Source organism: Acanthopagrus latus, chromosome 16 (genome assembly GCF_904848185.1).
Source record: "Acanthopagrus latus isolate v.2019 chromosome 16, fAcaLat1.1, whole genome shotgun sequence".
Taxonomy (NCBI): Eukaryota; Metazoa; Chordata; class Actinopteri; order Spariformes; family Sparidae; genus Acanthopagrus; species Acanthopagrus latus.
In genome coordinates this window covers 21,999,838-22,027,422 of record NC_051054.1, presented here as the reverse complement: position 1 = coordinate 22,027,422, position 27,585 = coordinate 21,999,838, and the positions used below count along the sequence as shown (strand labels likewise).

General features: G+C 39.8%; 1 protein-coding gene across 2 annotated transcripts; it reads right to left on the bottom strand.

Annotated features, from left to right (window-relative positions):
- Positions 1-445: 445 nt before the first annotated feature.
- Positions 446-24,190, bottom strand: ttc7b (tetratricopeptide repeat domain 7B). 2 transcript variants are annotated; one of them, XM_037072397.1, is made up of 21 exons: positions 24,005-24,189; positions 21,497-21,651; positions 21,339-21,414; positions 21,118-21,210; positions 20,187-20,350; positions 18,993-19,114; positions 17,447-17,525; positions 16,590-16,765; positions 16,338-16,401; positions 16,099-16,236; positions 15,676-15,864; positions 15,386-15,503; positions 14,978-15,035; positions 14,255-14,327; positions 13,939-14,099; positions 13,744-13,860; positions 12,795-12,892; positions 6,626-6,766; positions 4,519-4,721; positions 2,533-2,606; positions 446-2,308 (listed from the first exon to the last, which is right to left on the bottom strand). In XM_037072397.1, exons 1-21 carry the CDS (start codon positions 24,123-24,125, stop codon positions 2,161-2,163), a joined length of 2,568 nt encoding a protein of 855 aa, XP_036928292.1. In that variant the 5' UTR covers positions 24,126-24,189; the 3' UTR covers positions 446-2,160. The 2 variants fall into 2 exon arrangements, with proteins under 2 accessions (XP_036928292.1, XP_036928293.1); XM_037072398.1 differs by lacking the exons at positions 446-2,308; positions 2,533-2,606; positions 4,519-4,721; positions 6,626-6,766 and adding an exon at positions 9,794-9,867 and having other exon boundaries at positions 24,005-24,190.
- Positions 24,191-27,585: the final 3,395 nt, after the last annotated feature.

Below are 27,585 nucleotides of genomic sequence, written 5' to 3'. Positions count from 1 at the left end.
TTCTTGGTTCTGCATATTAAAAAGGGTGTTAAAGTCCAATCAATATGCAATTACAAGACCAGTACCAGCTCTATCTACAGTACATCTCACAGCTGAGGCCATGACCTTTAAAGGGGACTAACTGTTACCTGAGAATCCACCAGGGAACTCGGGGGGGTCTGTGGTGTGTGTCAGACCGAGCTGCGGCTTCCTGACACTCTAGGACAAAGCCTGTCAGCACTGTAATCCTCTAATAAAACACATACAAAAGAGGCACACCTATCCGCTGACACACACTCACCTGAGAAAGTAACACACACTGCTGGCCCCGAGGTCACAGCTGTAGGGAATACCACACACAGACACGTTTGTACAGCCAAAAATATTTTTTAAATGCTGTCTCATTTTTAACAACGAGCATAAAGTATTAAACATATCGAATGTGACAAACAGACCAGAAGTCCTGTTTGTTTTTAATCACTTTTATTATCTTTCATCATTGTATCATTCTAATTTCAGTCATTCATTTACAGCACAAAGGACTCACTGACTGACCTCAAATCAACAAACTGAATCAGTACATCCTTTTATTCCCTCAAACAGCCTCTCAGTAACATCAATCTCCAGAAAATAGAATTATAATTTACTTTCTAAAATCATAACATCAGAATACACTTACAACAATCAAATATACAACAATAATCCTTTGCATTTATAATCAAAAATATGGAGAGAAAAAAAAAAACCTTTATTCATCTAGTTGTATATAAGATGACTAAACAGGACACAAAGACAACACGACCACTGGTTGCATTTACACATGACAGAAAATCAGATCTTTTTCAGACATCCTGTTCATACACTGATTTTGTTCAAATCAAAATGTAACACAGTAACATGTTTATGAACAGTTTAAATGAAACTTGACTGGTTATCTGGTTTGTGTTGGTGACACTTTTATGTATTCAGAGATTATGACTATGGCTTCTCATGCTAAAAAAAATAATCAGCTTTTCCAAATAGTCAAGGTTTTAACAATGTGACAATTTGAATATTGTAATGGGATTTGTTTTACAGCAATAGACTGACATCTTGCTGATTTGCTTTCTTACTGTGAATTAGATGAGATGATTGATACCCCACCCTGCATCGGTATGGCAAGTAAAAAGCTAAAACTAACATCTTGTTAGCTTAGCATAAAGACTGGAAGCAGGAGGAAATGGCTATTGTTGGGAACAAAATGGGCCTATACGCAAATGTTCTCTTTTGTTCTTCATATATTGTCATCATAATTATTTTTCCACTTGTATGACATTTCTTTTATCCATATAGAAACCCAACATGTTCATTTACAAGTTTAGTAAGCTCTTCTGTTCTCCTGTGTGTGCAAATGCAGCCTGTGTTTTGGCATTTAAAAGTTATGGATCGATTGATTCCTCAGTAATCTGTGGAACATGTCAATGTGTGGTTGATTCCCAAACATCTGGCTGTCCTGAGCCATACAGCAAGTGGAAGTGCGTGTGTGTGTGTGTGCGTGTTTGCGATTATCAGTAATATTTGGCTTATGAAGGAAATACTTATAAAACAGTTTATTTGCTAGATTTATCGTCAGTGTGTGAATGTAAAATGAAACTGTGTGTGTGTGTGTGTGTGTGTGACATTTTGGACTAAATAACATGTAAACAAAATGTAAACTCTGAGGCTTCTGAATGTAGGAACTCAAGCTGAATCTTATTTACATCTTTGAATGAGACATAACAAACACACACAGCATACTAAAAATCACATACAACCGGACAAAAATGCACAGGCAACATGTTGGCACACATACACAGACATGGGTGCACATGTACAGACACGAACAGGCACGCAAAAAGTGCAGATCGACCCACACCCTCACACATGCGCAGGCCCGCATACACACACACACACACACACACACACAGCAAGGCATTGTGGGAAGGGTGGGGGGGCAGGTGGGGCAAGCATGGATGTATGTTCATGTGCACTATTTGCATTTGTATACAGTCTGTGTGTGTGTGTGTCTGAGGGCTTGGCAGTAACACCTGTGGAAGTGGCATGCAGGCATGCTGTGTGTGTATGGGGTGTGTGCAGCTTGCAGGTCCATCATTTGTGCCACTGTGCTACAGTACTGAGGCTTTCACTTAGAAGGTGTGTGTCTCATAGTGCTCTGGGTATGATGGTGAAGGGCAGGATGGGGCTGCTGGCCTCCAGCTCCAAGGCGGTGAGGAAACACTCGGTGGCAGCGGCAGCGTTTCCCTGAGCCTGCAAGACCTCACCCAGGCTGTTCCACACATCATGAGCCGTACTGAGGAGAGGAGAAAAGGGTTAGAAAGAAAGGTATAGAGAGAAAAAATGAGGCAAGGAGAGAAAACACTGTGGTGAGTAAGCAACTCAGAGAGTCAAGGATATCAGGATATTTTAGTGTTTCATTTGATCATTTACTCTGACATATTTGAGTTTTTATTTTGTGTTTTGTAAATATACATACACACACACACACACACACACACACACAAACACACACTCTACCTGTTGACCTGCACTGCATCCCGCAGGACCTTTTCAGACAGACTGTAGCGCTGCAGCTGGTGGAGAATCAGACCCTGTGGACAATTAAAAAGAAAAAAAGGTGTAAAGAAGAGGACAGAGGAAGAACAATATTAGGCTCACAGCCTGTTCTGATGGATGTGCACTGCCATGCATTATAATTCAGTTTAAGGCAGTGCAACTGCTGGTGATGATTCTTGTTGGAATTTCAAGACACTTTTATGGGAATTACAGCAACAATTCTAAGTAACATATCGTAGGCAACTGGATGTGTTTCAGTTTCATGAAGATGTTTCACCTCATCCAAGAGGCCTCTTCAGTTCTAACTAACTGGAGGGGAGTTGCAGGCTTTTAAACTCTGAGCGGGAGTGTCCTTACAGAGTCGTTAAGGACACATATAAGATGAGTTTCAGAGTCATTAGGGTCACATTTGGTAATTGGTCCAACTAGGCTAGGTGAGCCCAGGTGTGAATGGTTGTTCAGCCTTCTAGGGAGTAAACTCATTACTTTATTGTAGGTTGGTGATAAGTAATGTCTTAGGCCACCTCCTCTGGTCAGAGAAGACTCTGTAAGGACACTTTCACATAGAGTTTAAAAACCTGCAACTCCTCTCCGATTAGTTAGAACTGAGGAACAGCAACAATGAAATTGCTGCTCTTCACATTACCAGTTTTATTATTAATTATCTAAAGAACTATTCTATTCAATACAAAAATATTTTATTCTATAGCAGAAATTAAGCCAATGAGATGTCACCAGGTAGTGAGTGACATTGTTTTCATACATTATATCCTTTAAGTTGGAGCCACAGGGGTCCATACATGAAGATGAAGCAGAAAAATTACCTCTCCTATATTGCTTCCACTTTACTCTTACACATCCCCTCTGCTCTGAACTTGCCTGAAGACTGGCATATTATGCTTTAAAACCGATGTAATCTCTTTTTTTAAATATTAACTTAAGAATGGGAATAAGAAAAATCAAAGGAATTTCACAACAAAGTGGTGTTTTCCCCTTTTGCTTTTATGTTTCCCAAAAATGCAAAACCGATGAAAATATGGTGTTTAAGATTATTATCTTTTGCATATTTCATGGCTTCATCACATGGAACAGATTGAACAATGACAAGAAACAGAATGAGAGAGAGTGTGGATGACATGCAGACCTCCCTGTGGTGTTCAAGTCTGACCAAAATGAGAGACATGTATAGTATGTTTGACTTCCATTTTGCTTATCTCAGGTATAAGGTTGGTGTTATGGACCTTGATCCTTAAAGTGCCAAAATTAAAAAGAGGGTTTGTTTGTGTGTGTGTCCAATCAGAACTCTTTCCGCAGTTCTATGTATGTCTTTTTCCTCTCCACAACCACCTAGCAACCCCTTTTCAAGCATTCACAGCAGGGGCGCTATAGCGTCCCTGGCCACACCCACACCCAATTATCACATTTTTCACCAGATGTGATGCATATTCTGAGTCTGGTGGGTTTTGGGCTATGATCAGGCCTTTTTTAACTGGACTTGTTTGCATTGTTTGAAAATGTTAACACTACATTCTGGGTGTGGATTGCATAAATGTGTGGTGTCATTCAGACTGAACATGTCACCACTCATTCATTCCATTCCATTTGGGGAAAGTGAGGCACAGTTAGTCAGGACTGAGACAAACTGGCTCTCGGTCCATATCAAGTCAACACTATATAGTTTGAGATGACCTTTAATATGGTTGAGCCTCCATGTGCTCCAAATGGAATAGTGCCATTATGAAAGAAGCAGAGGGGAGCTAAAAGAGGGACACTGTTCTGTTTTCACAAGAAGTCCAACGGCCGGTCATCAAGGACTAAGGCTAATTACCTAAAACACACAAACTCCTGGGCTCTACAGACATTGGAGAGTAAAACATGTATTTATTCTCAAGAGACCAATCACCAGGACAGAGCAGAGGAACATCGGAGTCTGAGTGTGTCTATTACCAGTCTCTGCATGGTCTTGACATGCGTAGGGTTGATGGACAGGGCCTCTTCATACCAGCGTTTGGCTTCGTCCATGTTCCCTCTCAGCTCGGCTATCTGCCCCCTCATGTACAGCACATTATGGGATGTGGGGAAGAGGTTAGCGGCCTCCTGCGTGCAGGCCGAGGCCTCAGCTGGCTTCGACATGCCGGTGTACACCTCAGCTGTCAGAAACACAGACATGGAAGACAAAGGGTGAACATGTTTGTGTTTAACTACGAGAGCAGCTTTTATTAGTTTGTGGAACATTCAACTGTTTCCAACATCAGTATCTTTGTTGAATCAACTGGCAGCCCGCTATAATGACTGTAAACAAATGAGATTACAGCCATTATAACCAGCAGCTTCTGTCTCATTAAATTAAGACCACGTTTCCCATAAATGCTGTTGTTGGGTGGTATAAAAATGTGCTGCTCCATCACAATTTTTAAATCTCTAAAATTGAACTGATTTATTAAAAGTAAATATTTTACCTAGATGTTTGGGGTTTAAGTAAAAGAGCCATGAACAGAAAGCTATTTTATTTATGAAGAGATGTTTTATAGAGAGCAAAGGCTGCCAGAATGCACAACCTAGTTTCTCTACTCTAAACTGCATCAGTGAGAAAAACATTTTCAGCATCAAGGTCACCTAATGCATTCTGTATACTGCTGTGATGGAAAGATCCAAACAAAGAGTGAGACAGATGGAGGAAATTAGTTTGAACGGTCTGTCTGTCTGTCCTGTGACTGGATGATTATATTAGCTGTGTCGCCAAGCTGGAAATGACCACCTCTGACAGGAAGCAGCTGCAGAGATAAACAACAGCATAAACAACCTCTGACTATGGGTGTGTGTGTGTGAGCATGTGTGTGTGTGTGGTGCCTGCATCTGTTTATGTACACTCTCCAGTCTGCTTATGATTACGTCTGCTGGTGATGTAGAAATGAGAATCAGGGCTCCAGTGCACTCCAAAGGAAATTGAATCTGGTGTGATTGCAAAGATCATCAAACCGCTGCTGCATACAGTCTTGTGAGCTAACGCCTGTACACGCATCAGACTTTAAGTCCATTTGTTAGATGATGTCTATGCTGGAAGGAAGATCATGTGTGTCAAGAGGGAAAATGTTAAGTTGAAGCTCTGATGTTTGTATTTGATAGTGGACAAATACAGCCCTTCTGGTTGAAAACATTTTTACATGAGCAGGCAATATGACCAGACAAACACTTAATATTATTGTAAACCACCCCTTTTATGTTTATTTATTGATTGATGTCAGGATGTAAAAATAAAATAGAAAGCAGTCCTCAGCCGTTTTTTTGTCTTGTAACCCCAAAATGAAGCATATGTCATTGAGACCATTAACTCACAGGTTAAGGCCTTTTAGTGTGAACATGGGTCATCGTCAGCAGGGATTCTCTTTCTTCGACTTGTGTTGGATTGTTTCATGCCTGAATAGGAGCGTATTCTGTATTTTTAATTACTGAAAGGATTTTGGTGGGCCTTGAGATGTAAATCAAAATTTCACAAAAAATAAGACAACTTTTTCCTGCAACAGATTTCCTTCTTTATTTCTTCCACTATCTGGTGACTATACAGATTTATCTTTGGATCCCATGATCTCACAGGCCAAAGTCATTGTAATGAAAATGTCAAGTTCTTTCTAATATACGCTGATGACAATATTTACTAACATAAAGGAATATTAATTACAGGTTGACTAGAGTCAACAAGGCATTACCTGCAGCATGTTTACAAGCCTGCTGCCTGATCTGTCCCTACACGACCAGAGGCGTGTCCCAAGACAGCTTCAGAAGGACTGAATGCTACATAAGCCAACAGGATGTATCGGGCAGGTACAACAAACAGATATAATTTCAAAGCATGTTTAAGACATAGTTATATTTTTATTGTAAGGTAACATTAGACTATGTGTTTTTACAATGCTTGTGTGGCTGTTGACAAACAGAAACCAGATCATAATCTCATCTAGTCTTCCTCTCTCTGTAAAGCCTTTAACAAACAGTGAAAACAATCCCAGCCCACTGCATTTGTCTGCTGCATTTTTCCGTGTGTATGTGTCTATACCTGCATGGAGCCAGATCTGAGCCAGGGTCATCCATGGGTGCAGAGGTCCCTGTTTGGGGGCACTGCTCTGCAGGGAGGAGGCCACCTCAGATAGAGCCTGCTCTACACGACTGGCTGCTATAGATGTAGCATGAACCGAACCTAGAGGAAGAGAACCAAACCATCACAAAAGCGTCTCCTACGTGTGCTGACTTCAACTTCAGCAGTGTTAGGCAGCCATGTGCCACAATGCAGGGTTTTAACTAGACCAAACACAGCAGCAGGTTTCACTGATCCCCACAACTTGAGAGAGAAAAGAGGAACAGTGAAACGTGGAGTGTTTGGATGCAGTGAAAAGCTCAGCCCACATTGGCACACAGTTTCCTGTTCCTGCACTAAAGCCTTTAATCAGTCCACACCATTCCACACGCTGCAACACACAGTGTTATGGCCCTGGATTAACCAGGTTAAAATGAATTAATTTCTGCACCGTCATGCATAAACACTGCACCAATCTGCACTCTGCTGATTAGTAAGTGAAAGAAATGTGCCTCTGATTTTGTCACTGCATTTAAATGACAACAGATTATTACAGGGATGCAAATGGGACCTCAGATGCACACTGCAGGTCTGTGAAAGCAAAACATAGTATGATGAGTGTATTATTAAGCCCTGTTAATGTTACATAAAACAAACAGTATATATGAAGATTTCTGACCTGCCATTTATCTTTCCCTGTCTACTTTTCATTTGCTTATATTCTGTTTGTCTGATCTTTTGCTACAACTAATTCCACTGATTTAGGCACAAATGTCTACTATGATCTGTTCTATGTGTGATCAAATCATTTATATTAGTACCACAATTCCAAAGTTATTTTTTTTCTCTTGGCCTTATTAAATGCTTCAAACATAGATTTGGTTATAATTATGCCATACATTTCTTTAAAAAGATGCAGGGAAAAATAACAACTGAAGATAGTACTTGACTTGGATGTAGTACACAACAGTCTCACTTATGGGCTAGCTTTGCTTTAATGAATTGCTGTGCATACTGCAGCTGAAAGGGATTAGATCATATAAATATGTAACACACGGACAAAAACTAAATTAAAAATGAGTGACAGGCGCAGCTCACTGAAATAAGACCTTGGCTTTAATAAAATATATCACATCTATTATTATCCTGCCCTACACGACCAAACACTCTTTGCACCTTTCACTACTTTTAAATGAAGTGTGTGCTTGTGTGGTACAGGACAGAGAAGTACCCATGTGTAAGATAGATAATATGAACATAAAAGCTCTGTAGGACAAGTGGATTTAAGGAAATGACATTTTGGGAAGCAATATATTAGATGCCAGCATACAGCAGACCAGACAAGTCCAGCACATTTTACCAGCATATTGAGGCAAACTGTATTTTTTCATGAATTAACCTAAATACTGATGAAAATCTTAAAACATTTTGTTCAGTGATGTGTCAAGTGAATCTGAGTGAATCATAAATCACTACATCGTGCCTTCTACCTTTGTGAAAACATTGCTCTTAACCTGCACAATACCTAGATCTCATATGGACAGAACACATGTCTTGACAGTGACAAAGTACTATGTTACAAAGTGACAAAGTGCTACTCAGTCAGTGATTAGTCAGAAGTAAAGAAGTGGTCCTGTATATTTTCATATGGATTGCTTTCACTTAAACCATCTTGTGCCCCAGTATTATGTATTACATCTATAAACTGGATATTTGTATCAATAAAAAAAAAAAAATAAATAAACTGACGAAACCTTGAGGCAGAAGAAAAATCTTGTTTTATATGGTTTACAGTTATCTGCAGGGGTCTGTGCCTAAAATGTGGACGATTCACACAGCAACACATGCACTCAAGCTGCTCACTGAATTAAAGGAATACACTGACAGGAATAAAAAATACCATTAATTGCCACGAAAGAAGCTGGTTAGTGTCTATTTCCCCAATGTACTTCCGGAGTACTGAATATTTCAACAGCAGCATCATGACGAACAGTTAATATTATATCAATAAAGTATGTGCTCAAGTATAAGTAAAGACAATAAACTAAGTGCAATTTCTTTTATAGATCTATAGAGTATCTTATTATTAATCATTTTTCCACAATAGCTTTCCAATATGGAAAATCACTTCAAAATGAATACAAACATCAACACTTGATATTAGTAGCTTATTAGCATCGATATTAGCCCTTGATTAGTCAGTATAAAGTACGTATTAATGCCATTTTATGCATGACTATATTCTACAGCTACTAGGTCATTAACTATGAGTTTTCCCTCAATAACCTATAATAAATAGGTAAACATGAATACATTTTAAGTGAAAATCTGATATGGCGACAGCTCTTCCTTAGGGTTAGGGTGACAAAAGGCAGAACTACAAATTATGACACTTGATAGTGTCCAAATAACTCTAATTAAGTCTTTTAAACACAGAATATGTTGCACATTCTAAAGTGACATCTTGTTCATAACTAATTCACCATTGCAGTGTTTTTCAATCCTGGTCCTGGGGGCTCCCTGTCCTGCATGTTTTATATGTATCACTGCCTCAACACACCTGATTCAAATGACCCATTCATTTGGTTTATGCTTATAATGACTAATTAACAGCCAATATGCTACAAATATACATGCTAATAGTAAAGGGTAGTAAAGGGTTTAACTGTATAACAACTCTTTTGCATGCCAGCAGTACTGTTGTTATAGTATATGTCAGTATTCTAGCCACACTTCAATCTGCAAGCTGTTGCTTCTTTCTCTCCTTTCTGGTGTCTCTCTGTATCATTTGCTCTTTCTTGAGCTTTACGTAAAATGATAAACATGTCAGAAATGGTAAATCAATCTGCCTTTTACATCTCAATGTGCTGTAAAAGAGTTTTTTTGTAAGAGAGTTTTTGGAGCGATGTTCCCTCAAGTCTTTGTATTCCTTTAATTGTATTGTATTCCATATACTGTACCACCAACAGGATAATAATTCAGTACAACTTTCCAGGAAACTGGCTGCAGACATCATGTTAAAGCAGAGGATATATGTACATATTTTCTTGGTACGGATATTGTACATATATCGGAACCTCGTCAGGAAAAGGAAGGTCAAAGGGGACCAAAAAAATGGACGGAACAATGGATGAAAAAAAGGAAGGTCAGATGGAGGTTAGATGGCTACTTACAAACAGAAAACATGGAGGAAAAACCAAGAGTGTTAGCGTCCTGAAGGCCGCCTTGAAAAACGAAGGGATGGGAAAAAACAGAAAATACGATTGTTAATGATTGAGAGAGAGGAAGAAATAGAGAAGAAATATCCAAATAAGGATAAAAAGAACGCCGATCCAAGAGGGGAAAACCGTAGGGCACCATGAGATTTTCTTATTTCGCAGTAGCCTTTTTCAACCACATGACTGCATGACACACAATGCTCCCACTTGTGCCTTTTATGCTATAAACTGTAGTAGTAATGGCCATAATGTTTAACTAAAATCACAAAAGAACCTCATTTTTCTCTGCTTTATAACTTGTGTGTTCATCAGTATAGTTGTATATATATACAGTAACCAAAGAACCTCTTTATAATTGTAATCCTTGTGATCGATTTACTGTCCCAGTTTTAGTCCTGTCCTGTGACTGTCCTCCTGCTGACTGGGAAAAATTACGTCTTGAGAATTTTTTAATGTAGCTAATTAATTTATATAAATAACAAACATCACTAAAAGGATGGCAACAAGGACAGACAACATAAGGTTGGAACCGGGAAACGAGACAAATTAATGTTGGCTCAGATGAAAAATCTTCACAGAATCACAGAAAGGGAGAGAAAGGAGGAGGATGCAAAACAGTAACAAGAGACCAACGGCTAGGAAGAGCAGAAAATGTGAACAGACAGTGAAGCTGTGATGTGTAAAAGGAATTTTCTGTAATATCAAAAAGAAGCCCAGCTGATCTCTAAATCCTACCTGCAGGTTTAAGTGTGTGGATCAAGTTCACCTGCAGCTGTAGTTACTGCAGCAGGATCGACTGCACTCTAACCCACAAGTTCTATTTGTTATCATGCAGAGATTTACAGCAGGTCTGAGAACTGTGACTGTTACTAAGAGGCACAGCCAATACACCCTAAAGGTTAGTCAGCTTAGTTTCAAACTTCCTGTCCATGCTTGTGAGGTCTGAAGGATCAGACAAATTGAAGACTCATCTTCTCAGCAAACTTAGGGATTGGTCAAATAAAGGAGCTTTACTAGTTTTTGGGCCATTGGCTTATTGGTCACCTTACTAGTTGAGTCAGTGATGAGAAAAATTCCCCAAATTATCCAAATGTTTCTGACAAACTGTTCACTCCCATATTCAATGCTAAAACTGGAGCAATGTCAGGTGACAGCACTACTAGCAAGTAAGATAATGGAAACTATTTATTTTAAATGAAGTAATATTGAACATGGATTGGTCTGACAGTTTCACACTTAAGAATACAGACATAAATGTAGTTGGCACTTCTAACAATTGGTTTCAAGAGTCCCGGGCTCAAATATGACTTTAGTTCCAGTCCGGTCATGGTAAACTGTTCAACTGAAAGTCACTGAATGTGTCAATAATTAATTTATACATATTTATATAAGTTTTTCTTGTTTAATTTGTCAAGATCTGTTAAATATCTGGCACAGTCTTAAACTGGCTTCAACGTTACCTAACTGACTCTGTGAATGTTCAAAATAAAGTTGCTGGATGATTTGTTGGAGGAAATTACTCTTCAATACTTCAATCTTTATCTTTCAAAATCTTAAATATTGAAGATAAGATAATAATAGGGCAATATTACTGATTATGTTATTCAGTGACTACAGAATATGTCCCCCCTATTCCAGGAGCTCTGTCTTTGGCTCGGTGACTCAAATGCAGCACAGCCAGAAAGGAAGTCCACAGCAAGCAATACCTAGTGTAGTAGGAGTTAAAAAAAAAAAAACAGCCTACATCAGTTACATCAGTGAGTTCATTTTTCAGTTTCTGAACATTCACCATAAACAGCTGTGTCAATGTAGTCTTCTTCTCTCACTGTTTATCGACATACTGTTTATCACAGAGCACCAGAGCAAATATTATATTTTATATATATATATATATATATATATATATATATATATATATATATATATATATATATATATATATATATATATATATATATATATAGGGAATTCTTTGATTATTAAAGGTTAACCAATGAGCCAGTTTTCCAAAAACCTGTAAAAAAAAAAAAAAAGTGTATTCCTTAAGGGGCACTCTCCACACCATGCTACAGGCCAACGTAGATGTGAAGGCACATACAATTGGAGGAGAGCTGGCGGAGTGTGACGTGGCTGCAAAAGGAGTGAGTCCTGGTCTTGGTGGGCACAGGAGGAGGAGGAGGAGGAGGAGGAGGAGGAGGAGGAGGAGGAGGAGGAAAGAAGGATGGGTTTTTAGGTGGAGGAAAAGGAGGAGGCTGATGGTTGAAGACAGAGGAAGAAGGGGAGGACAGAAAGGAGGAAGGGGAAGACAGAGGAGAAGAGGGGAGGGATAGTGGGGAGGATAGTTGGGAGAAGGTGGAAATCGTGGATGGGGAGGTGGGAGTGAGCAGTTCAGAACCAGAATGAGAAGAGGAAGAACCTGAGACTAGAACAAACAAAGTAAACAAAACAGAAATGAGTGACACTGATCCAGGAATAAAGAAATGTAAACAAGTTACTGGTTCTCAATCTGCATACACTTTCTACAGACAGGAAATTTCTTACTCTCCTGTTTGTTTCAGCTAATATCATGATAACTCCCAGCTTAAGCAGCAATTGGAAAGAAAACAGAACTAATGAAAAGAAAATCAGAATAAAATATAAAATCAAATAAATCAATAAAAAGGGGAGCGGGAAAGATTTTTTACAGACATTTTCATTTAGTATCTGTAGACATGAGGGAGAGTGATTCAATGAAAGAACAAAAGAGGAAGTCATTTCTCCCTCTTGATGCCCTTTCATAATTAAATCATTACTTAATAACAGGTGACTTTCCTTGCACAAAAAACAAACAAACAACAGGGTTTCAATGTGGCAGTCCTAAAAGTCCCTGTCTGGAATGAAATGCCTTATCTGTGTGTGTGCGTGTGTGTGTGTGTGTGTGTGGGGGGGCATACCGGTCTCAGGGTCACTGAAGTCAGGCAGAGTCATTGCGTTGAGCTGTCGTCTGTCTGCAATGGCTCTGTCCAACAGACTGCTGCCACGCCCGGAATCACTGCAGCAAACACAGTTTTTCAGTTAGCTAAACATTTACACAACATGGAATAAAAACCAGGTAGCACCTTACAAACTATTTCTTACATGGAGATAAGCTGTAACTCCATATTTATACCCAGTTTGTTGTGTAGCCATCTGAATCAACTGAGCCAATGTATGACCCATTTAAAGAGTAAAAGATGTAATATTAACTAATATTTTCCAAAAAAATAACACTACACAGTATTGTTTGAATTACAAAAAAGTCTAATACCATTAGAATAAATGACAAAATAGCATTGGTTAGGTTAGATTTACAAAGAAGCTTTAATACAATCTCAGAACCAATCGGCTATCATCTCACAATGATTTGACACGCCCACATCCCGTGCAACAGGCATTTCCATTCACACGGAGGACTGATATTAGCGCAAGATTCCTGCCTCGAAAAGGCAGTGTAAATGGGGCTATTGTTTGCACTTTGATTAAACAAATGCAGTTGAGACACAACTCTTGATTTACTCAGACCTCTTACAATACCAGATCCCATATTTTCCTACAGATTCTGCATTCATGTAGTTACGTTTATATAGATTAGGTTTAATATATTGTTTGGCCTCCCAAAACCTTTATTTTGCCTGCGTGTGATTCTACAGACACCTCCTGTTGACAGAGTTGACTGCTTTTGATTGGATGGAATCACAGATGTTTCCTCACAACTGATTTACACATTAAGTGTTTACTGGCTGCAAAATCCATTAAGTTTACTGGTGCAACTCGATTTAGTTAATTACTAGTTCGAATGGATGAGACCAAAGTAAACATCAGGATTACTATTTGCATTTGGGGTGTGTGTGGGTGTGTGTGTACCTGGGATTGGTAAGGTTGTAAAAGCTCTTCCAGATCTGCAGCATGTGTTTACAGGTGAGCAGAGCTTCCTCTGGTCCTCTGCACATTGACTCCAACTTCACCTTGGTGTACAGCAGACTACAACACACAATAAGATGACACTCAGCCCAGTGAAACAGAAAGAAAAACACTTGAATGGTAATGTGTGAGTCTTACTTGAAGTTCTCAGGGTACTCGGACAGAGCCATTTCTATAATATTTAGAGCGTCATGGTAGTGTTTCTGAGCAGAGAGCAGCAGGGCCAGCAGATGAAGAGAGTGGACATCGTCCCCCTGAAGCTGCAACGCCTGTCGAACATAGCCTAGTGCCTCGGGGATCTACACACACACACATATACATACTACAGGTTCACTACAGTTGGGATACAGAGCACCAAGTAAAGTGACAGATGTGCTATTCCCTGATCTCCCATGACTTTCTGTCTCTGGCAGCCATGATTTTTACATACATGTATCACTAGACACTGTGTTACCTGTCTGGACACAGCAAGCTGCAGTGCCAAGTAGAAAGCTGCTAGATGGTCAGTTGGAGACAGACTCTGAGCTCTACGGAGAAAGAGAGAGATTTTACGTGTGTTCAGACATGCTGAATAAAAAGTTAAATAAGATTAAACTTTAAAGATCCCTGCGGGGAAATTGGGTCGCTGCAAAAGCAAAGACAGCAAAGTAATGGAACATGTAAGAAATCAAACCAGAGGCTATTTAAACATTTAGACACATTTAGAAAGCTTAACACCATATTAATAAGCAGAATGACTGTGTATAAAACAGGAGGCTTTACTGCAGCATTTTATCAATGTGATAAATGATGTATATTAGGACCATTTCACCGTATTAATATATAAAACATAGCGCGCACTGTGAGCAGTCTGGGTTGCAGACTGTATCACAGGCTCCAGGAGGAATAACGTGTGTAAAATATCAAATATCAAAGTATGTGTGTTACTGAAGCTTTTTTCCAATATAAAACTCACTTTCAGAACATATTCATGAAAGGATGTCACAGCAGACAAGTCATATGACAGATGACAAACTGTGCAAATGATACAGGTAAATATAATGGATTAATAAGAGTATAAACTCAAAGCAGTTTTCTCACATTCTGTTTGTCTGTAAAGCTGTGCTGTGACACAGTGATTCTGAGGGAAATGTGGGTGTAAATGAGAAAACAGAGAGCAGCATGGCTCAGTCCCAACCTCTGGAAGGCTCCCAAAGCTTTCCTCTGGTACTCCTCCTGTGTGCTTCGCAGTGATGCTACAGAGACACAGAGAGAAGGAGTCATGGACAAAAAGAGGGAGACAGAACACAGTCAGCTGCATTATTATTTATACAAGAGGAGCAACCGTCAGTGAACACATCTACCGTAATAATATAATGTAAGAGAATGCTTGAGGTCATGATGATGTATTCTCTACATTTCACATGAGATATGTGACTTGCTTTCAACACTGTCATCACTCCCAAACAACCTCTTCCTACTTCAACCCCACACTAACAGACATTGTAAGACTAATTCTTTTAAAGTAAGAAGCAACAAATTGTCCTGATTAAGCAAGATTAATGTCACTTCCAGTCTATAAGATTACATACAAACAGAGACTTACCATCAGTGGCTTTGAGGCTGTAAACCAGCCCAATGGCCAAGTAGCCTTTGGCTCTGAACTCAGCTGCTTTCTCCCCCATGTCAATCACCATCTTTGCAAAGCACTCGCCTTCATCTAACTGGACATAAAAAGCCATAAAACGAGAGTGGACACAAACAGAGAAGAGATTTGGGGTCATATTAGATTAATTAATGTATATCTTACATAAAACTACCTTAAGAAAAGCTCATCAAAAGTCTTTGAGATGCTTCAGCAACTATCCAAGTGTATGTCGATATGATGGTCCTTACCCAGTGTAGAGGTCCAATACACAACTTGACAGCCAACAGCGGGATGGTGGGGTCGTCAGGCTTCAGACGAATACACTCTTTAAGGACTTTAACAGCACGAGCTGATTTCCCAGCTGCCATTAGCGACAGGGCAAGCTGGTACCACAGATGGAACTCCTCAAAGGCGAACTTCATGGCTCTCTCCAAACACTGGAGAAGTGAAAAACACGACACATTTCATCACTGTTATCAGCTCTTAGCTCCATGTAGTTGTCTACTGTCATTTCAGAGCAAATTAGACTGTAACATTAACTTGCTTGGGGGAATGAATGTGCAAAGGAATTAAGGTGATATTTCATGTGGGTGTACCATGGGTGTGGGTTTTTAACAAGTTTTTACAATCACTATGGTTGTGACCAAGCAGCCCACACAGGGATTACTCACCTCTGACAGCATCTCATACTGCCCTCTCCTGCCCAGAGCTATAGTCAGCAGGTCGTACACCACAGAGGCCGACTGCAGGCTGATTATACGATCATTGTTGTGTTCAGGAATCCTGCTCAGGACAGCATCACGGTTAGCCTGAAATACACAGAAAAAGATGTAGGGGTGACACTGTCAAAGCTGAGGATCAAGTGTTGTAGACGGGTGTGAGTAGTCTCCAAAGAGTGTTGGATTCTCACCATGGACTCACTGATGAGCAGCAACAGCAAAGCTTCTTCTGTGTTCTCTTGAGGGCAAAACAGACTGAGGGAGAGAAATGCACATAAAGATGGAGTTGGTCATGGAGAAGAGAAATAGGAAAAATGGAGAAGAAAGGGATAGGAGAAGATGGAGGGAGCAACTGATGAAAAAGTACACTGGCAACAGTTTCATTTTGGCTGTTTTCCACTGTATTCCCACTTTAGCAGCACCAAACACACATTATCACTTACTTCTCCCCCGAGTACACACGTGGGCGTCGGCTTAGGCTGTAGTTCTTGCTATGAGTGTGTCCTTGCCGTGTGGGATCGTCCAATGGCGACACTGTGGGAGGGTCTTCCAGAGGAGACCAGTAACTCTGTTCGCACATTCCTCTGAGCAAGATCTCTGCAAGCTGTCTTGCTATGGTCTGCAAACACACACACATGCATACACACACGAAAGTTTGGCAAAGACACTTGCTCCCAATATACCCAGAAACATTATATTAATGATTCTATCCCTGTATGGACTGTAATATGGATTTTGTTGTCATTATGTACAAACATAATCAATTATTAAGTACATTTCGAATCTACATTTATAAAAGTCTGAATTCAAGTTTTGCATTACAGCAGCGTGTTAATTGTTGAGTAGCTATAACTACCTATAACTAGCTATATTTACAGGAACAGTTTGAAATGTTGGGGAAGTTAGTTTGTGCAGTATTTTGACAAGAGTTAGATGAGAACACTGATATGACTGTAAATATGAATCAAGCATCAACAGCCAGTTAGCTTAGCTTATGATAAAGACTGGAAACTGGGGTTAACGCCTAGCCTGAATGCAGCAGAAGACGACAAAATGCTCCATGCACCACCAATAAAGCTATCTATCTATCATCCTATATCAATATATATAGAATATTACTTGTTTGGTGCTATGTGCTAACCTAGGACCTTGTAAGGAGAGCAAATAAATGTACGTATAACACAAAATGTCAAACTATTCCTTTAAGTAAGTCAAAGGGGAAGCCTGAAGTGATGCACAAAACATATCCTGATCTAAGACCAACATAAAAAACAAGCCAGCCTCTCAGCCCATCCCTCACCATTCGTAGGCTCTGGGTGGTTCTGTTCTCAACAGCTCGAAGAATCTCCCGAAAGCGGCCCACGCCTCGTGTCAGGTTGCTACGGCAACATGGTGAGGAAACAGGAAGAAAAACACTTGTCAGAGTCTGTAGTACTTGTATGTGTGAATGCAAGATATCTCAGCAGATGCATGTGCATACGCCAAAGTACATCCAAAACATTTTCAAGCCTTTAACTTGGTGTTTAGATGAATTGTTGTCCTCGTGCTGACAACGTGACTTGTAGCAAACGTGACATCATTCCCCGAGACGCAAGAAGAAAGCAAAAACATATATTTTTACAAAGGAGAATGAGAAAAATAATAGTAATGCACAGTGACTTGAATAAATAACTTTAATCTGATTACTGGTTTGAAAATATTAACGTGTTAGATTACTCGTTACTGATAAAAGTGGTCAGATACCGGCATCACTGCCTGCCGTTCTAGTAATATTGGAATTCCGGCCCTTCTGAAGTCCAACTGACACTTTGGTCCAATCAGAAACATACAATTTGACCAGATCTAACTCTAGGGTTGTGGAAAGCGCATGGTTTTCCCCTAACCAAGATATTGATCATAAGATTAACTGGATCAGATCTAACTGGAATTAGCCCACCAGAGTGGCTGATAAATTGACAATTCACCCGCCAGCACACAAATTCAGCCGCATTTGGCAGGTGGCGGATGCTAATTCCCATCCCTGCTATAAACGCTGCAATGGTACAGTAGGCTAATAGACAGGCTCTGGTAATATCAGTGACACATAGAGGGGGAAAGAATAACACTGATGTTGAATTTGCAACAAGTTATTCTGACTCTGCCCATATATGGGCATATGCCATGAGGAAAGTCAGGTCAGCTTCTGCACAATTTGCGCTGGTGACAATGTTGCATTTGTGGCTGCTGGCAGTTCGATATGCAACCACATGAAAACCTCTGGGGCTATTTCCATCATTAGGTGATTATATTTGATCTTTTTTTTTCAAGGCACAGAGATCGGGGGCTATTCCCAAAACATCCGGGGCTATAGCCCCGAATGAAAAGGACTAGTGACACGCCTGGTTTAGATGATGCTGTAAAGCTGAATAAGTTACATCTACTGACACTAAAGAGGATTCATTGCAGGATCGATGGGCTAGCGCTGAGCAAAAAAGCAGAAAAGGACAAACAATTGTACAGATTTCATCCACTTTCTTTTTGTCCAGCACAAAGCTTTAGCAGCTGCTGCAGCCATCAAACAACAACACTGTGAGAACAACATTCCACTGCACTGTGTATGTTACTTAACTATGTTCACACTTTCTGCTTTTTGTCAGCAGCTTTGTAACACCATAACTACAAAGTGGGTGGAGAGTGCCCACAAAGGATTGCTTTTGGTTTCTGTTGGGCAACTGACGCCCTTTCTGAACTAGAAGTTTGCGAGAAGTGTATGTAATGGTTAAAAGCTTTTGTGACTGACAAGCAACTCTCGTTTTCCTTTCTCTCCTGTATCGATCCTTCCATCACCAGCTGTTTCCCTCTCTCACCCGTTCTTGAAGTGGATGACATGGGCTCTCTGCAGGCCTGTCTCCAGGAAGTATCCCAGTTCCAGGTCTTGGGCTGTTGGTCCAGGTTTTGGGCTGCGATTCTGCATTCCTGCTGACAATGCCTGCATAGACAGACGTACAGGGATAAAGAAATGCATTCAAAAATTAGAATGGCACTCAGTAGAGCACAGACCACCAAGGCCCAACAGTTCCCTCTTGTACTCACTCATAGATACCAGCAACCTTAATATGTCTGTTTTTTACAGAGATCCAGGCATTGTCCCATAAGACGTTATGTACGCTACCTACGTTAAAGAGATTTATTAAACATTAGTGGATATGTCCCTTTATCTGGATTAGGACTTAAAGTTACTTATTAGTTAGTGTTTCTGTCTTCTGCAGGACTGCATGAAAATTCATTAATGGTAACACACAGGATTACTGGCCTAAAGTTTTGTTGTGTTGGATTATAAATCAAGGTATAACAGCAACACAACGCTGGAAGAAATATAAACGTGTTAAAATCTGGTAGTTTAGTTTATGTGTTAGGGGCATTTACGCATTGTTAAAATGTTCATAAAAAGTGTTGGCAGCTCTCAGAACACTTGATTACATCATTGTTTACATTCATGAATAATGTGTTCTTTAAATAACATTCTCAGAATGACTTAAAGAAGTGAAATTACTAAAGCTGAAATTGATTGATATTGATTAATCCATAGATAGAAAATTAGTAAGAAAATATTTTTATAATCAATTAATCATCAAGTCAGTGACTGTTTAGTGACTTTATCCAGGTGATATCATTTTCTTTTATTACACCTACATACTAAAATGATGGTATCACACCATCTGTTGTATTTAGGCAGAATTTATTGAAAATATCTCACATGAATGAACGTTTAACATTAATGTTGAGACTGATTAGTGTCCTTCCTGTAATGAGGAAGAGACCTGTTTGCCAGTTGGCTAACATGAGCTGGAACGCATTAGTCAGATTTGCACGCTGTCAGCAGATTATTCATCACACACCCACGGTGAAGGCTGGGGACTTAGGAGTCAAGGCGCTTACAAGATATTCGGTGAGTGCTTGTGTGACACCACGTGAGGAAGTTGTCAAAAAAAAGTGTGCCAATTACACATATCCTGTGTATGTTAACATAACAAAAACAAATCAATCCCACAAACACACACCTTCTCAGCCTCCTGCAGGTAGAGTAGAGCAATGTCTCCTGACTTCTCATAACAATTGATGATCTCCTGCTCCCGGTCTGTTGTGCTCCTATTTGATGCTGGAGACCCGGTGTTCTTATTGGATAGAGATGGAGAGGCAGCTGGGACCTTTTCTAGACACAGTCCTAATGGGAGAGAGGAGTTGCTCAGGGTGACAAAGATAAACAAAAAGTGACAAAAGCCAAAAGTCACTTGTCAATATCTAGTAATCATTTTATCCATTTAAACCATTTCATGTAAATATTTTTGGTATATTAGTTTGGTTTAGCTGTTGACATCCAGGTAATCATCTTCTCCTACTGAGGATTGGTTTTAAATCCAACCAGCTTTGTGACTCAAAATGTAATAAATAATATATCATCATCACATTCCTGTCTTAAATGAAATTACCTGACTTCAAAACTGCTCAAGCTTTTACACTGAAAAATCTAAAAAGAATAGAATGACTTGACAAATGCCAACCAAATATCTATCATTCAAAGTTGACAACAGGGACTGATGTGTGACTCAAGTTTATCCCTCAGCTTGTGATCAGCAGTGACACTGTAGTGCCACCATGTGGAGAAAAGCAGTAGTACAGATGTTAAGGCAGACTGGACTGATACAAAAAATGATTGAAAACTCTTTCCAATCTGTACATCCTCAACAGTGTGAATAATCTTTTTAAATTAATTTAGATGTCAGGCCTTCCAAAAACCTTGTATTATGCCAGGCCAGCTGTAAGAAGCCATTTCATCTTATTATTTAATTGTTTTCTAACAAGTCCTCATCTATTTCAGTTCTTTTGGAGAATGCTGAAATTGAAATTTGAAATTCTACCAGCCTCTCTGTTTCTATTATCTAGGCTTGACGGCAAGTGGCTGTTTTTTTTTTTTTGCGTGTGTGTTTATACCTTTAGTAGCATATGCCTCTGCGATCATAGACAGCTTATACACAGGTGCTCCCACCAGCTGCATGTCATCCAGGTTCACCTTGTTGTAGTGGCCTGTCAATACATCAGTTGAGTATCAAGTCCACTATCACTTCATGCATACAATCAATACAATTCTTTATGTTAATAAAATCATACTTTGAACAAGGTTAATAAACCAAAGAACAGGGGGGGAGGGTTACCTAAAGCATCTCTGTATTCTCCCTCCACGTAGCACAGTTTGGCCATCAACAGGCTGGCTTCCTGCAGGTAATCAGCCTGGAGGACAGCACATATAAGAATTTAAAAAGGTCAAAAAAAGGTCATTCAGTTTGTCTACCATGTCTTCATCTACAGTTACCTTGAGGTTTCCTCTGTCCAGAGCAGCAGTGAGGTGTTTCCTGACCTCCACGAGTTTAGGTCGTGGGCCCCTGGGACTGGCACCCTGTTTGATGGGGTTCTCCTTCAAGTACGTCTGAAGCTTGCATTCCCCCAGCAACAGCTCCCCTAGGTCATCTACACACACACACACACACGCGCGCACACACACACACACACACACACACACACACACACACGTTAAGAGAAATCATCTCATCACCTTCATCACTTTGACAAGCTTGGGGTGCATAAATAGTCAGTCTTGCGTCCCTAATTTAGATCTAAAATCAATTTACAACAACCTACAATAAATCAATACTTAATCTAAAGGTGTGGTATATAGAGGATAACTGTATAAGGTTTGAATGTCAACCTAAAGACAGTTTAATGTCCCAATTAAATATTTTCCAAATGCTTAAAAGGACAATCTAATGCTTTTCCTGCTGGTCAGCTTGGCTGCTGCTGCAGTGACATAATCTAAATATATCAATCAGCTACAACACTTATTTGAATGCAATGTTCAGCTGGGAAATCTTAAGTACTGACATTCATGTGAATGCCGCTTCAACACAAAACACCTGCCCAAACACTGGTGTAGACCGAGTTCACCCTCAATTGCAAATTCACCCCATGAAAGCAGTGGCCCCTCAGTAGGAGACAGAAAATAAAAAAGAGCTCAAGGCATCAACCTGAACTAAAAAAATCCCCAGATCCCAGTGATCGACACCACAGGACAACCTGAGAGGTGCTGTGTCCATGCCTTGAATCAGAGCCAAGATCCATACTTATTCACAACGAGGCTTCCCACTGAGGTTTTGCAAGCCAGATCGATGCCATGGCTTCTTTTTTACTGTCCTCTGGGCCAATTCTGAGCAGTTTTTGTGGTGTGACAGAACATAATGTTCTACTGGAAGGGGGACACAGCTATCTGAGAGTGCTGTCATTACAAGGGGGTTTACTTGGTCTGCTACAGTGTTTGGTTGAATCTCAAGAATACCAGGACCCAAAGTTTCTCTGGAGAACATTGGATTGTAACAACATGATCAGTTTTATGAAATTCACCTGTTAGTCATTTAAATGTTGTGGCTGATCACTGTACGGATAAACACTGCTTACACACATACCATCCAGAATTATGTAGAAGTTTAACAAGCGTCTTAATCCTGTGGGGGCGTGTGTGTGTTCAAAAAGGTGAAATTAGCAATAATCCTGTTACTGTTCCCAGTCAGTGACCAGAGCTCACAGTGCTCATGTGCTAAAATTACATTCCATAATGGCAGCAGCACATTTGAATCACTGTCCAAATTATACTGTCATACATGAATTCTATGCAAGAACATGCCAAAGCATTTCCCACCAAGATCAACATGTTAAATAAAGCTCTAACATCTTACATCAACGTTTTCTGAAGTTATTTAATTTAAAGTCAAAAGATCTCCCATGCTATTTGGCCATCTTGCTACATGTACGGTCAGGGGATTTTTAATGCAGTCACTGAAACAATTAGTATAATTTTACCTTTTTATATATATAAGTTTGGCGTACATCTACAAAGATCTATAAATGTTTCTGTTTCAAGATTTCCTCCAAGCACCGAATAGGAGACATCAATCATACCTGAAATATTTACAGTTATCAAATGCATTCACCACCACCAACAGGGGTGCAGGGATGAAAAGTTAGATCAACATCTGCAGCAGTGGAGCAAGCGCATTCATGCCAGCATCTAGTTATTCGTCAATTTGGAGGATCGATTAGATCAGAGCGAGCACCGTAAGAGACGTTTCATCGTGAATGGAAAAAAAATGTAATGACAACAGGTGAATTTGTAAGGCAATCATGTCAAAAGGTAATGACATGTCAAATCTACAGGGAGGAATTTGCTCATTCCTGCAGTATTGTTAATATGTACACTAAAATGTCCCTCTCTCGTTAACAGATATTAATATCATGGTGCTGTGCTGCCAGTAGTGCAGTGGGCAGTTCAGCATCAGCCAGGAGTTTGAGTTCAGCTAGCATGCAGTCATCACGCATCTTACCCACAAAGCTAACTTAACCGAACCTAGTTGCTATGCCTTACTATAAGCAAATGTCTGCCCATTTAGAATGTGATTATTCTATCATACAGGACACGCAAAAGACGACGTTAAATGTACAGATATTTTAATGGGGTTACGCCTGACGGGAGAGCAGAGTGAGGCAGGGGGGGACTGTCACACCACAGCGACTAACAGTCTCACTGTGACTTCTCCCTACCATGAAAACAATGTATCCCGGTGTGTACACACCACACTGCCCAGAAATGGTCAACTCCCCTGTGGAAAAAGGTATGTCCCTTTCTTGACCTTTGCTAGCTAACTGACTCAAACCAGAGCACAGTGCTGGAGGACTCACATCCACGGCTTTCGCTGCCAGGAAGTACCGAGGACTCAGACCAGGGAGAAGGCCTTCACGCACTCAATGAACCAACAACCCGAACATTTCTTACCGTTTGATATTAGTTTGGCTGAGAGCTGTCGCACCAGCTCCGGTATCTTGTCCCATTGACCCTCTGAACGGCACCGCTCTATCTCGGTCTCCAGTCGTGAGCCAGACTTCCTCGCTGTCATTTTGGTGAGTGGGCTCAGCTGGACCAAAACACCACAGAGGAAGGATCCCTCACACTGACGCGTAAGGGGAATACAGCTTCCGGTCGCTACTTTCAAAATAAAACTATGATTACCACTGCTAAAAAATATTGATATATTTTTTAGGACAGTATCTCCTTGAGTCATGTCAAGTCAAGTCACATATGACGCATTGTACCCTGGTGGAGATAATTTCCATCCCCGTAAGTGGCCAGTGGAGGAGCAAAAAGTAAACACGTGCTTTACTGAGGTGAAATGGGGACATCTAGCAGTCAGGATCATAGACTACTGATTGCTACTGTCTTCATTTGCTGAATTGAGTGAAGTCTCTTATTAAATCTCTGTTGAACAGTGTCTGTACATACTATAAAAAACCACACACAGTGGCTCACACAGGAGCCCTCTTTCACATGAGAAGTTTTAAAATGTTTCAGGAGGAAAAGCAGAGTGTCTAAATAATGAAATGAATGATAGATGAATTATTTCCATTTGGTTGCTGCAGTTTTAGGATCTTGGATTGTGGATGCTGGTTCACTGTTGCAGTCATGTCTTTCTGGAACAGATGCACTTACTACTACAACTTACTATTGAGTTGACTATTATAAAGGTAACGTTGACTATGATAAAGGTTAATGGTTCAACGTAATTCAAAGGTTCTGGGAAAAAGTATGGGTTAAAAGGTTATATATTGATTATGTAAAGCCATCAGACTTCCTCATAACTGTCAACAAATAACTAGTTATTTCAAGAGACTCCGTTTCACAGCACAATTTTCTATCTTCAATTTGTGGTGTGGAGAGCATAAAGTTATCTATACAATGGCATATTTAAAATTTCACATTTATTCTATGACATGTATTTTATAACAGATTAAAGGATAAAAGGATTTCTGTTGGCGGTGTAATGTAGTATATAATATGTACATTGAGCATTAAAAGAAATATTCAGCAATTTGTCACTTTTTTTTAAAGGAAATAAGGCCCCCTGATCCTACTGAGCCCTCAAGAATAACACAGATACTTATTGACGCTTACGAATCAAAAAACATGAAAGGTGTCATAGGCAAACTATACAAGGGTCTTTCCGTAATGAATAAAAGTTTGAGGAACTATAAAGAGAGTGCTGGGAAAAAGAAACCAATATGGTAATCTCAGAGGATGTGTGGCTCCAAATATGGGAGACCCAGTCTACCTCTACTAACTCCTTGTTTTGGAGAGATTTCAGTTGGAGAAACCTTACTCGTTTTTTTTATTACCCCTAACCAAAAATCCAAATTTAGTGGGTCTCAGTGCTCCTGCTGGAGGGCGTGTGGATCCCAGCAGATCATGCCCACATTTTTTGGTCATGCACTTATATTGTGCCTTTTTGGAAAGAAGTGGGCCGATTGGTCTCAGAGGTCCTGGATCTGGAAAAAATAAAAGTATCAAAATATATATATTTCTATTTGTTACTTAAAGGTCCTATTTGGAGGTAAAGTTGTGTGTCATTCCCAAAAATCAACATTTCTTACCAAAAGCACCTTTAAACTAAAAAAATTGCCATTCCATAAATAAATGTAAGAAGAAATATAAAACAAAACCGTGATTATAACTTGTGTCTTGCCTGCAAGTCAATAAAATCTGCAAATAGATCAGTGAATATTTTCCAAAAAAGGTATCTTTTTCTTTTGAATTCCTCTCACTGAAATGCTACTTGCCATGTGATTGTGTCTGATGTTTAAGGTGTAGTGAGATATTTTTGATCATAAATAAGAGAACAAAAACATCCATCGGAAGCGTACAGTACATTATTTCCTTCTTGATAGAGGCTAGATGGTTTAAAACAGAAACTAGACATACCAAAGTTGCGTCACAATACGCCTATACTAAAGTCTTCTCACGGCTGCATACATACTCACTTTTACATTATACACTACTGACAGTATGCATGTATTTGCAGGTGCTCAGTACCAGTGTATACTGTATGTATGTGCATGTGAAGTATGTAGTTATTGCCTAAACGTCTTACCATATGAGAGAAAATCATCTGAGCTCCTACTTCCTAAGGCCTTCTTCCTATATGTACGACAGTAACCTCAGCATTTCACACTTAGAAATAGATCATGTGCTCTCCAACCACACAGGTCTGGACACTCACGTATTTCTGGGTGTATTCAAGTGACTCCTGTTGTTTTCTACAGTTTTTATCTGCCAAGTTGTGACTTTATGTTCAATGTAAACAAAACAGCCCAGTTTGAGTTTTATTCTTTAAATGCTGTAAAACTTTTCTTATCAGCATTCTGATAAGTTTTTTAATGTTGCTGATGACTTCAGACTTTCATGAGGCATTTAACGCTTGAGGCTTTATAATGTCATGAAAAATATTTTCAGTATTATGATTGTCTACAATTTTTATTTATCAGATGACTTTTTCAAGAAACAATGCAATAAAACTGGCGACCTGTCCAGGGTGTCCCCTGCCTTCGCCCTAAGTCAGCTGGGATAGGCTCCAGCCCCCCCGCGACCCTGCAGAGGATTAAGCGGCGTACATAGAATATGTACAGATGATGGATGGATGGATAATAATAATAATAATAATAATAATAATAAACCCGGAAATACAAGAATATCTAGACCATGTGATTGGTGAACACGGATCAGACGATCTCTTTCTAAAGATCTGACATGCTGGGGTTACTCTCGTACATACACGAGGAAGGTGACGTCTCAGGAAGAAGGAGCGTGCAAGTGTGTCAACTGCTGTGATTAAAAATGGTCAAGTTGCCAAACATCTATGGTCGATATGTAAATCCATGTATTTCACTTCATACAAAAAAAAAATCTAAAAACTTTGTGTGTGTGTTCTAGACTCAAGATAAATATACTGTACACACAATGTACAGCAGTCAAGAAAAAGGGCCTGATTCATGTGCAGCATGTTTTGGTAATCCCCGCTACTCAGTAAACTTCTTCCTGCCCTACCGACTTTGATCACGCCAGCGGCCAAGCCCCGCCCCTTCACTATAAAATACACAGCGGCTCGCGGTAAATTACATAGTCATCACATTCAGACAGGAGGAGTGACACAACAATGGGGCTGACTCTCTACCTGTGGTTCTATCTTCCATGTGAGTAAAAATGATGTTTCATTTCATTGACTGATTAAAATTAAAACCCGTCGCGAGTCAAGACTGAAGTGTTTTGAAGTTTCTCTGCTGACTCAGAACTTTGTAGCAAGTTTGCATTGCGTCAGCTGAGTGACACAACGCTTGATGGATGAACGGTGCACAATGAACATATATATTCATACATTACTATGTTGTGTACGTTTGTTGTTTCACGTGTATGTCGAGCCGAACAAATCCAGATGAGGCTTTATCTTATCTTATCAGTCGGAAATGAGAGAGCGACTGTTTAACAACACATACAAAAACACACACACGTGGTGTGACGTGCATTGTAGT

Coding starts and splice junctions, on each gene's coding strand:
- ttc7b (XM_037072397.1), bottom strand. CDS start 24,125: ATGACAGCGAGGAAGTCTGGCTCACGACTGGAGACCGAGATAGAGCGG. Junction 14,328..14,977: donor GCTTTGGGAGCCTTCCAGAG/GTTGGGACTGAG, acceptor CTTTCTCCGTAG/AGCTCAGAGTCTGTCTCCAA. Junction 2,607..4,518: donor TCAAGACCATGCAGAGACTG/GTAATAGACACA, acceptor AATTGTCCACAG/GGTCTGATTCTCCACCAGCT.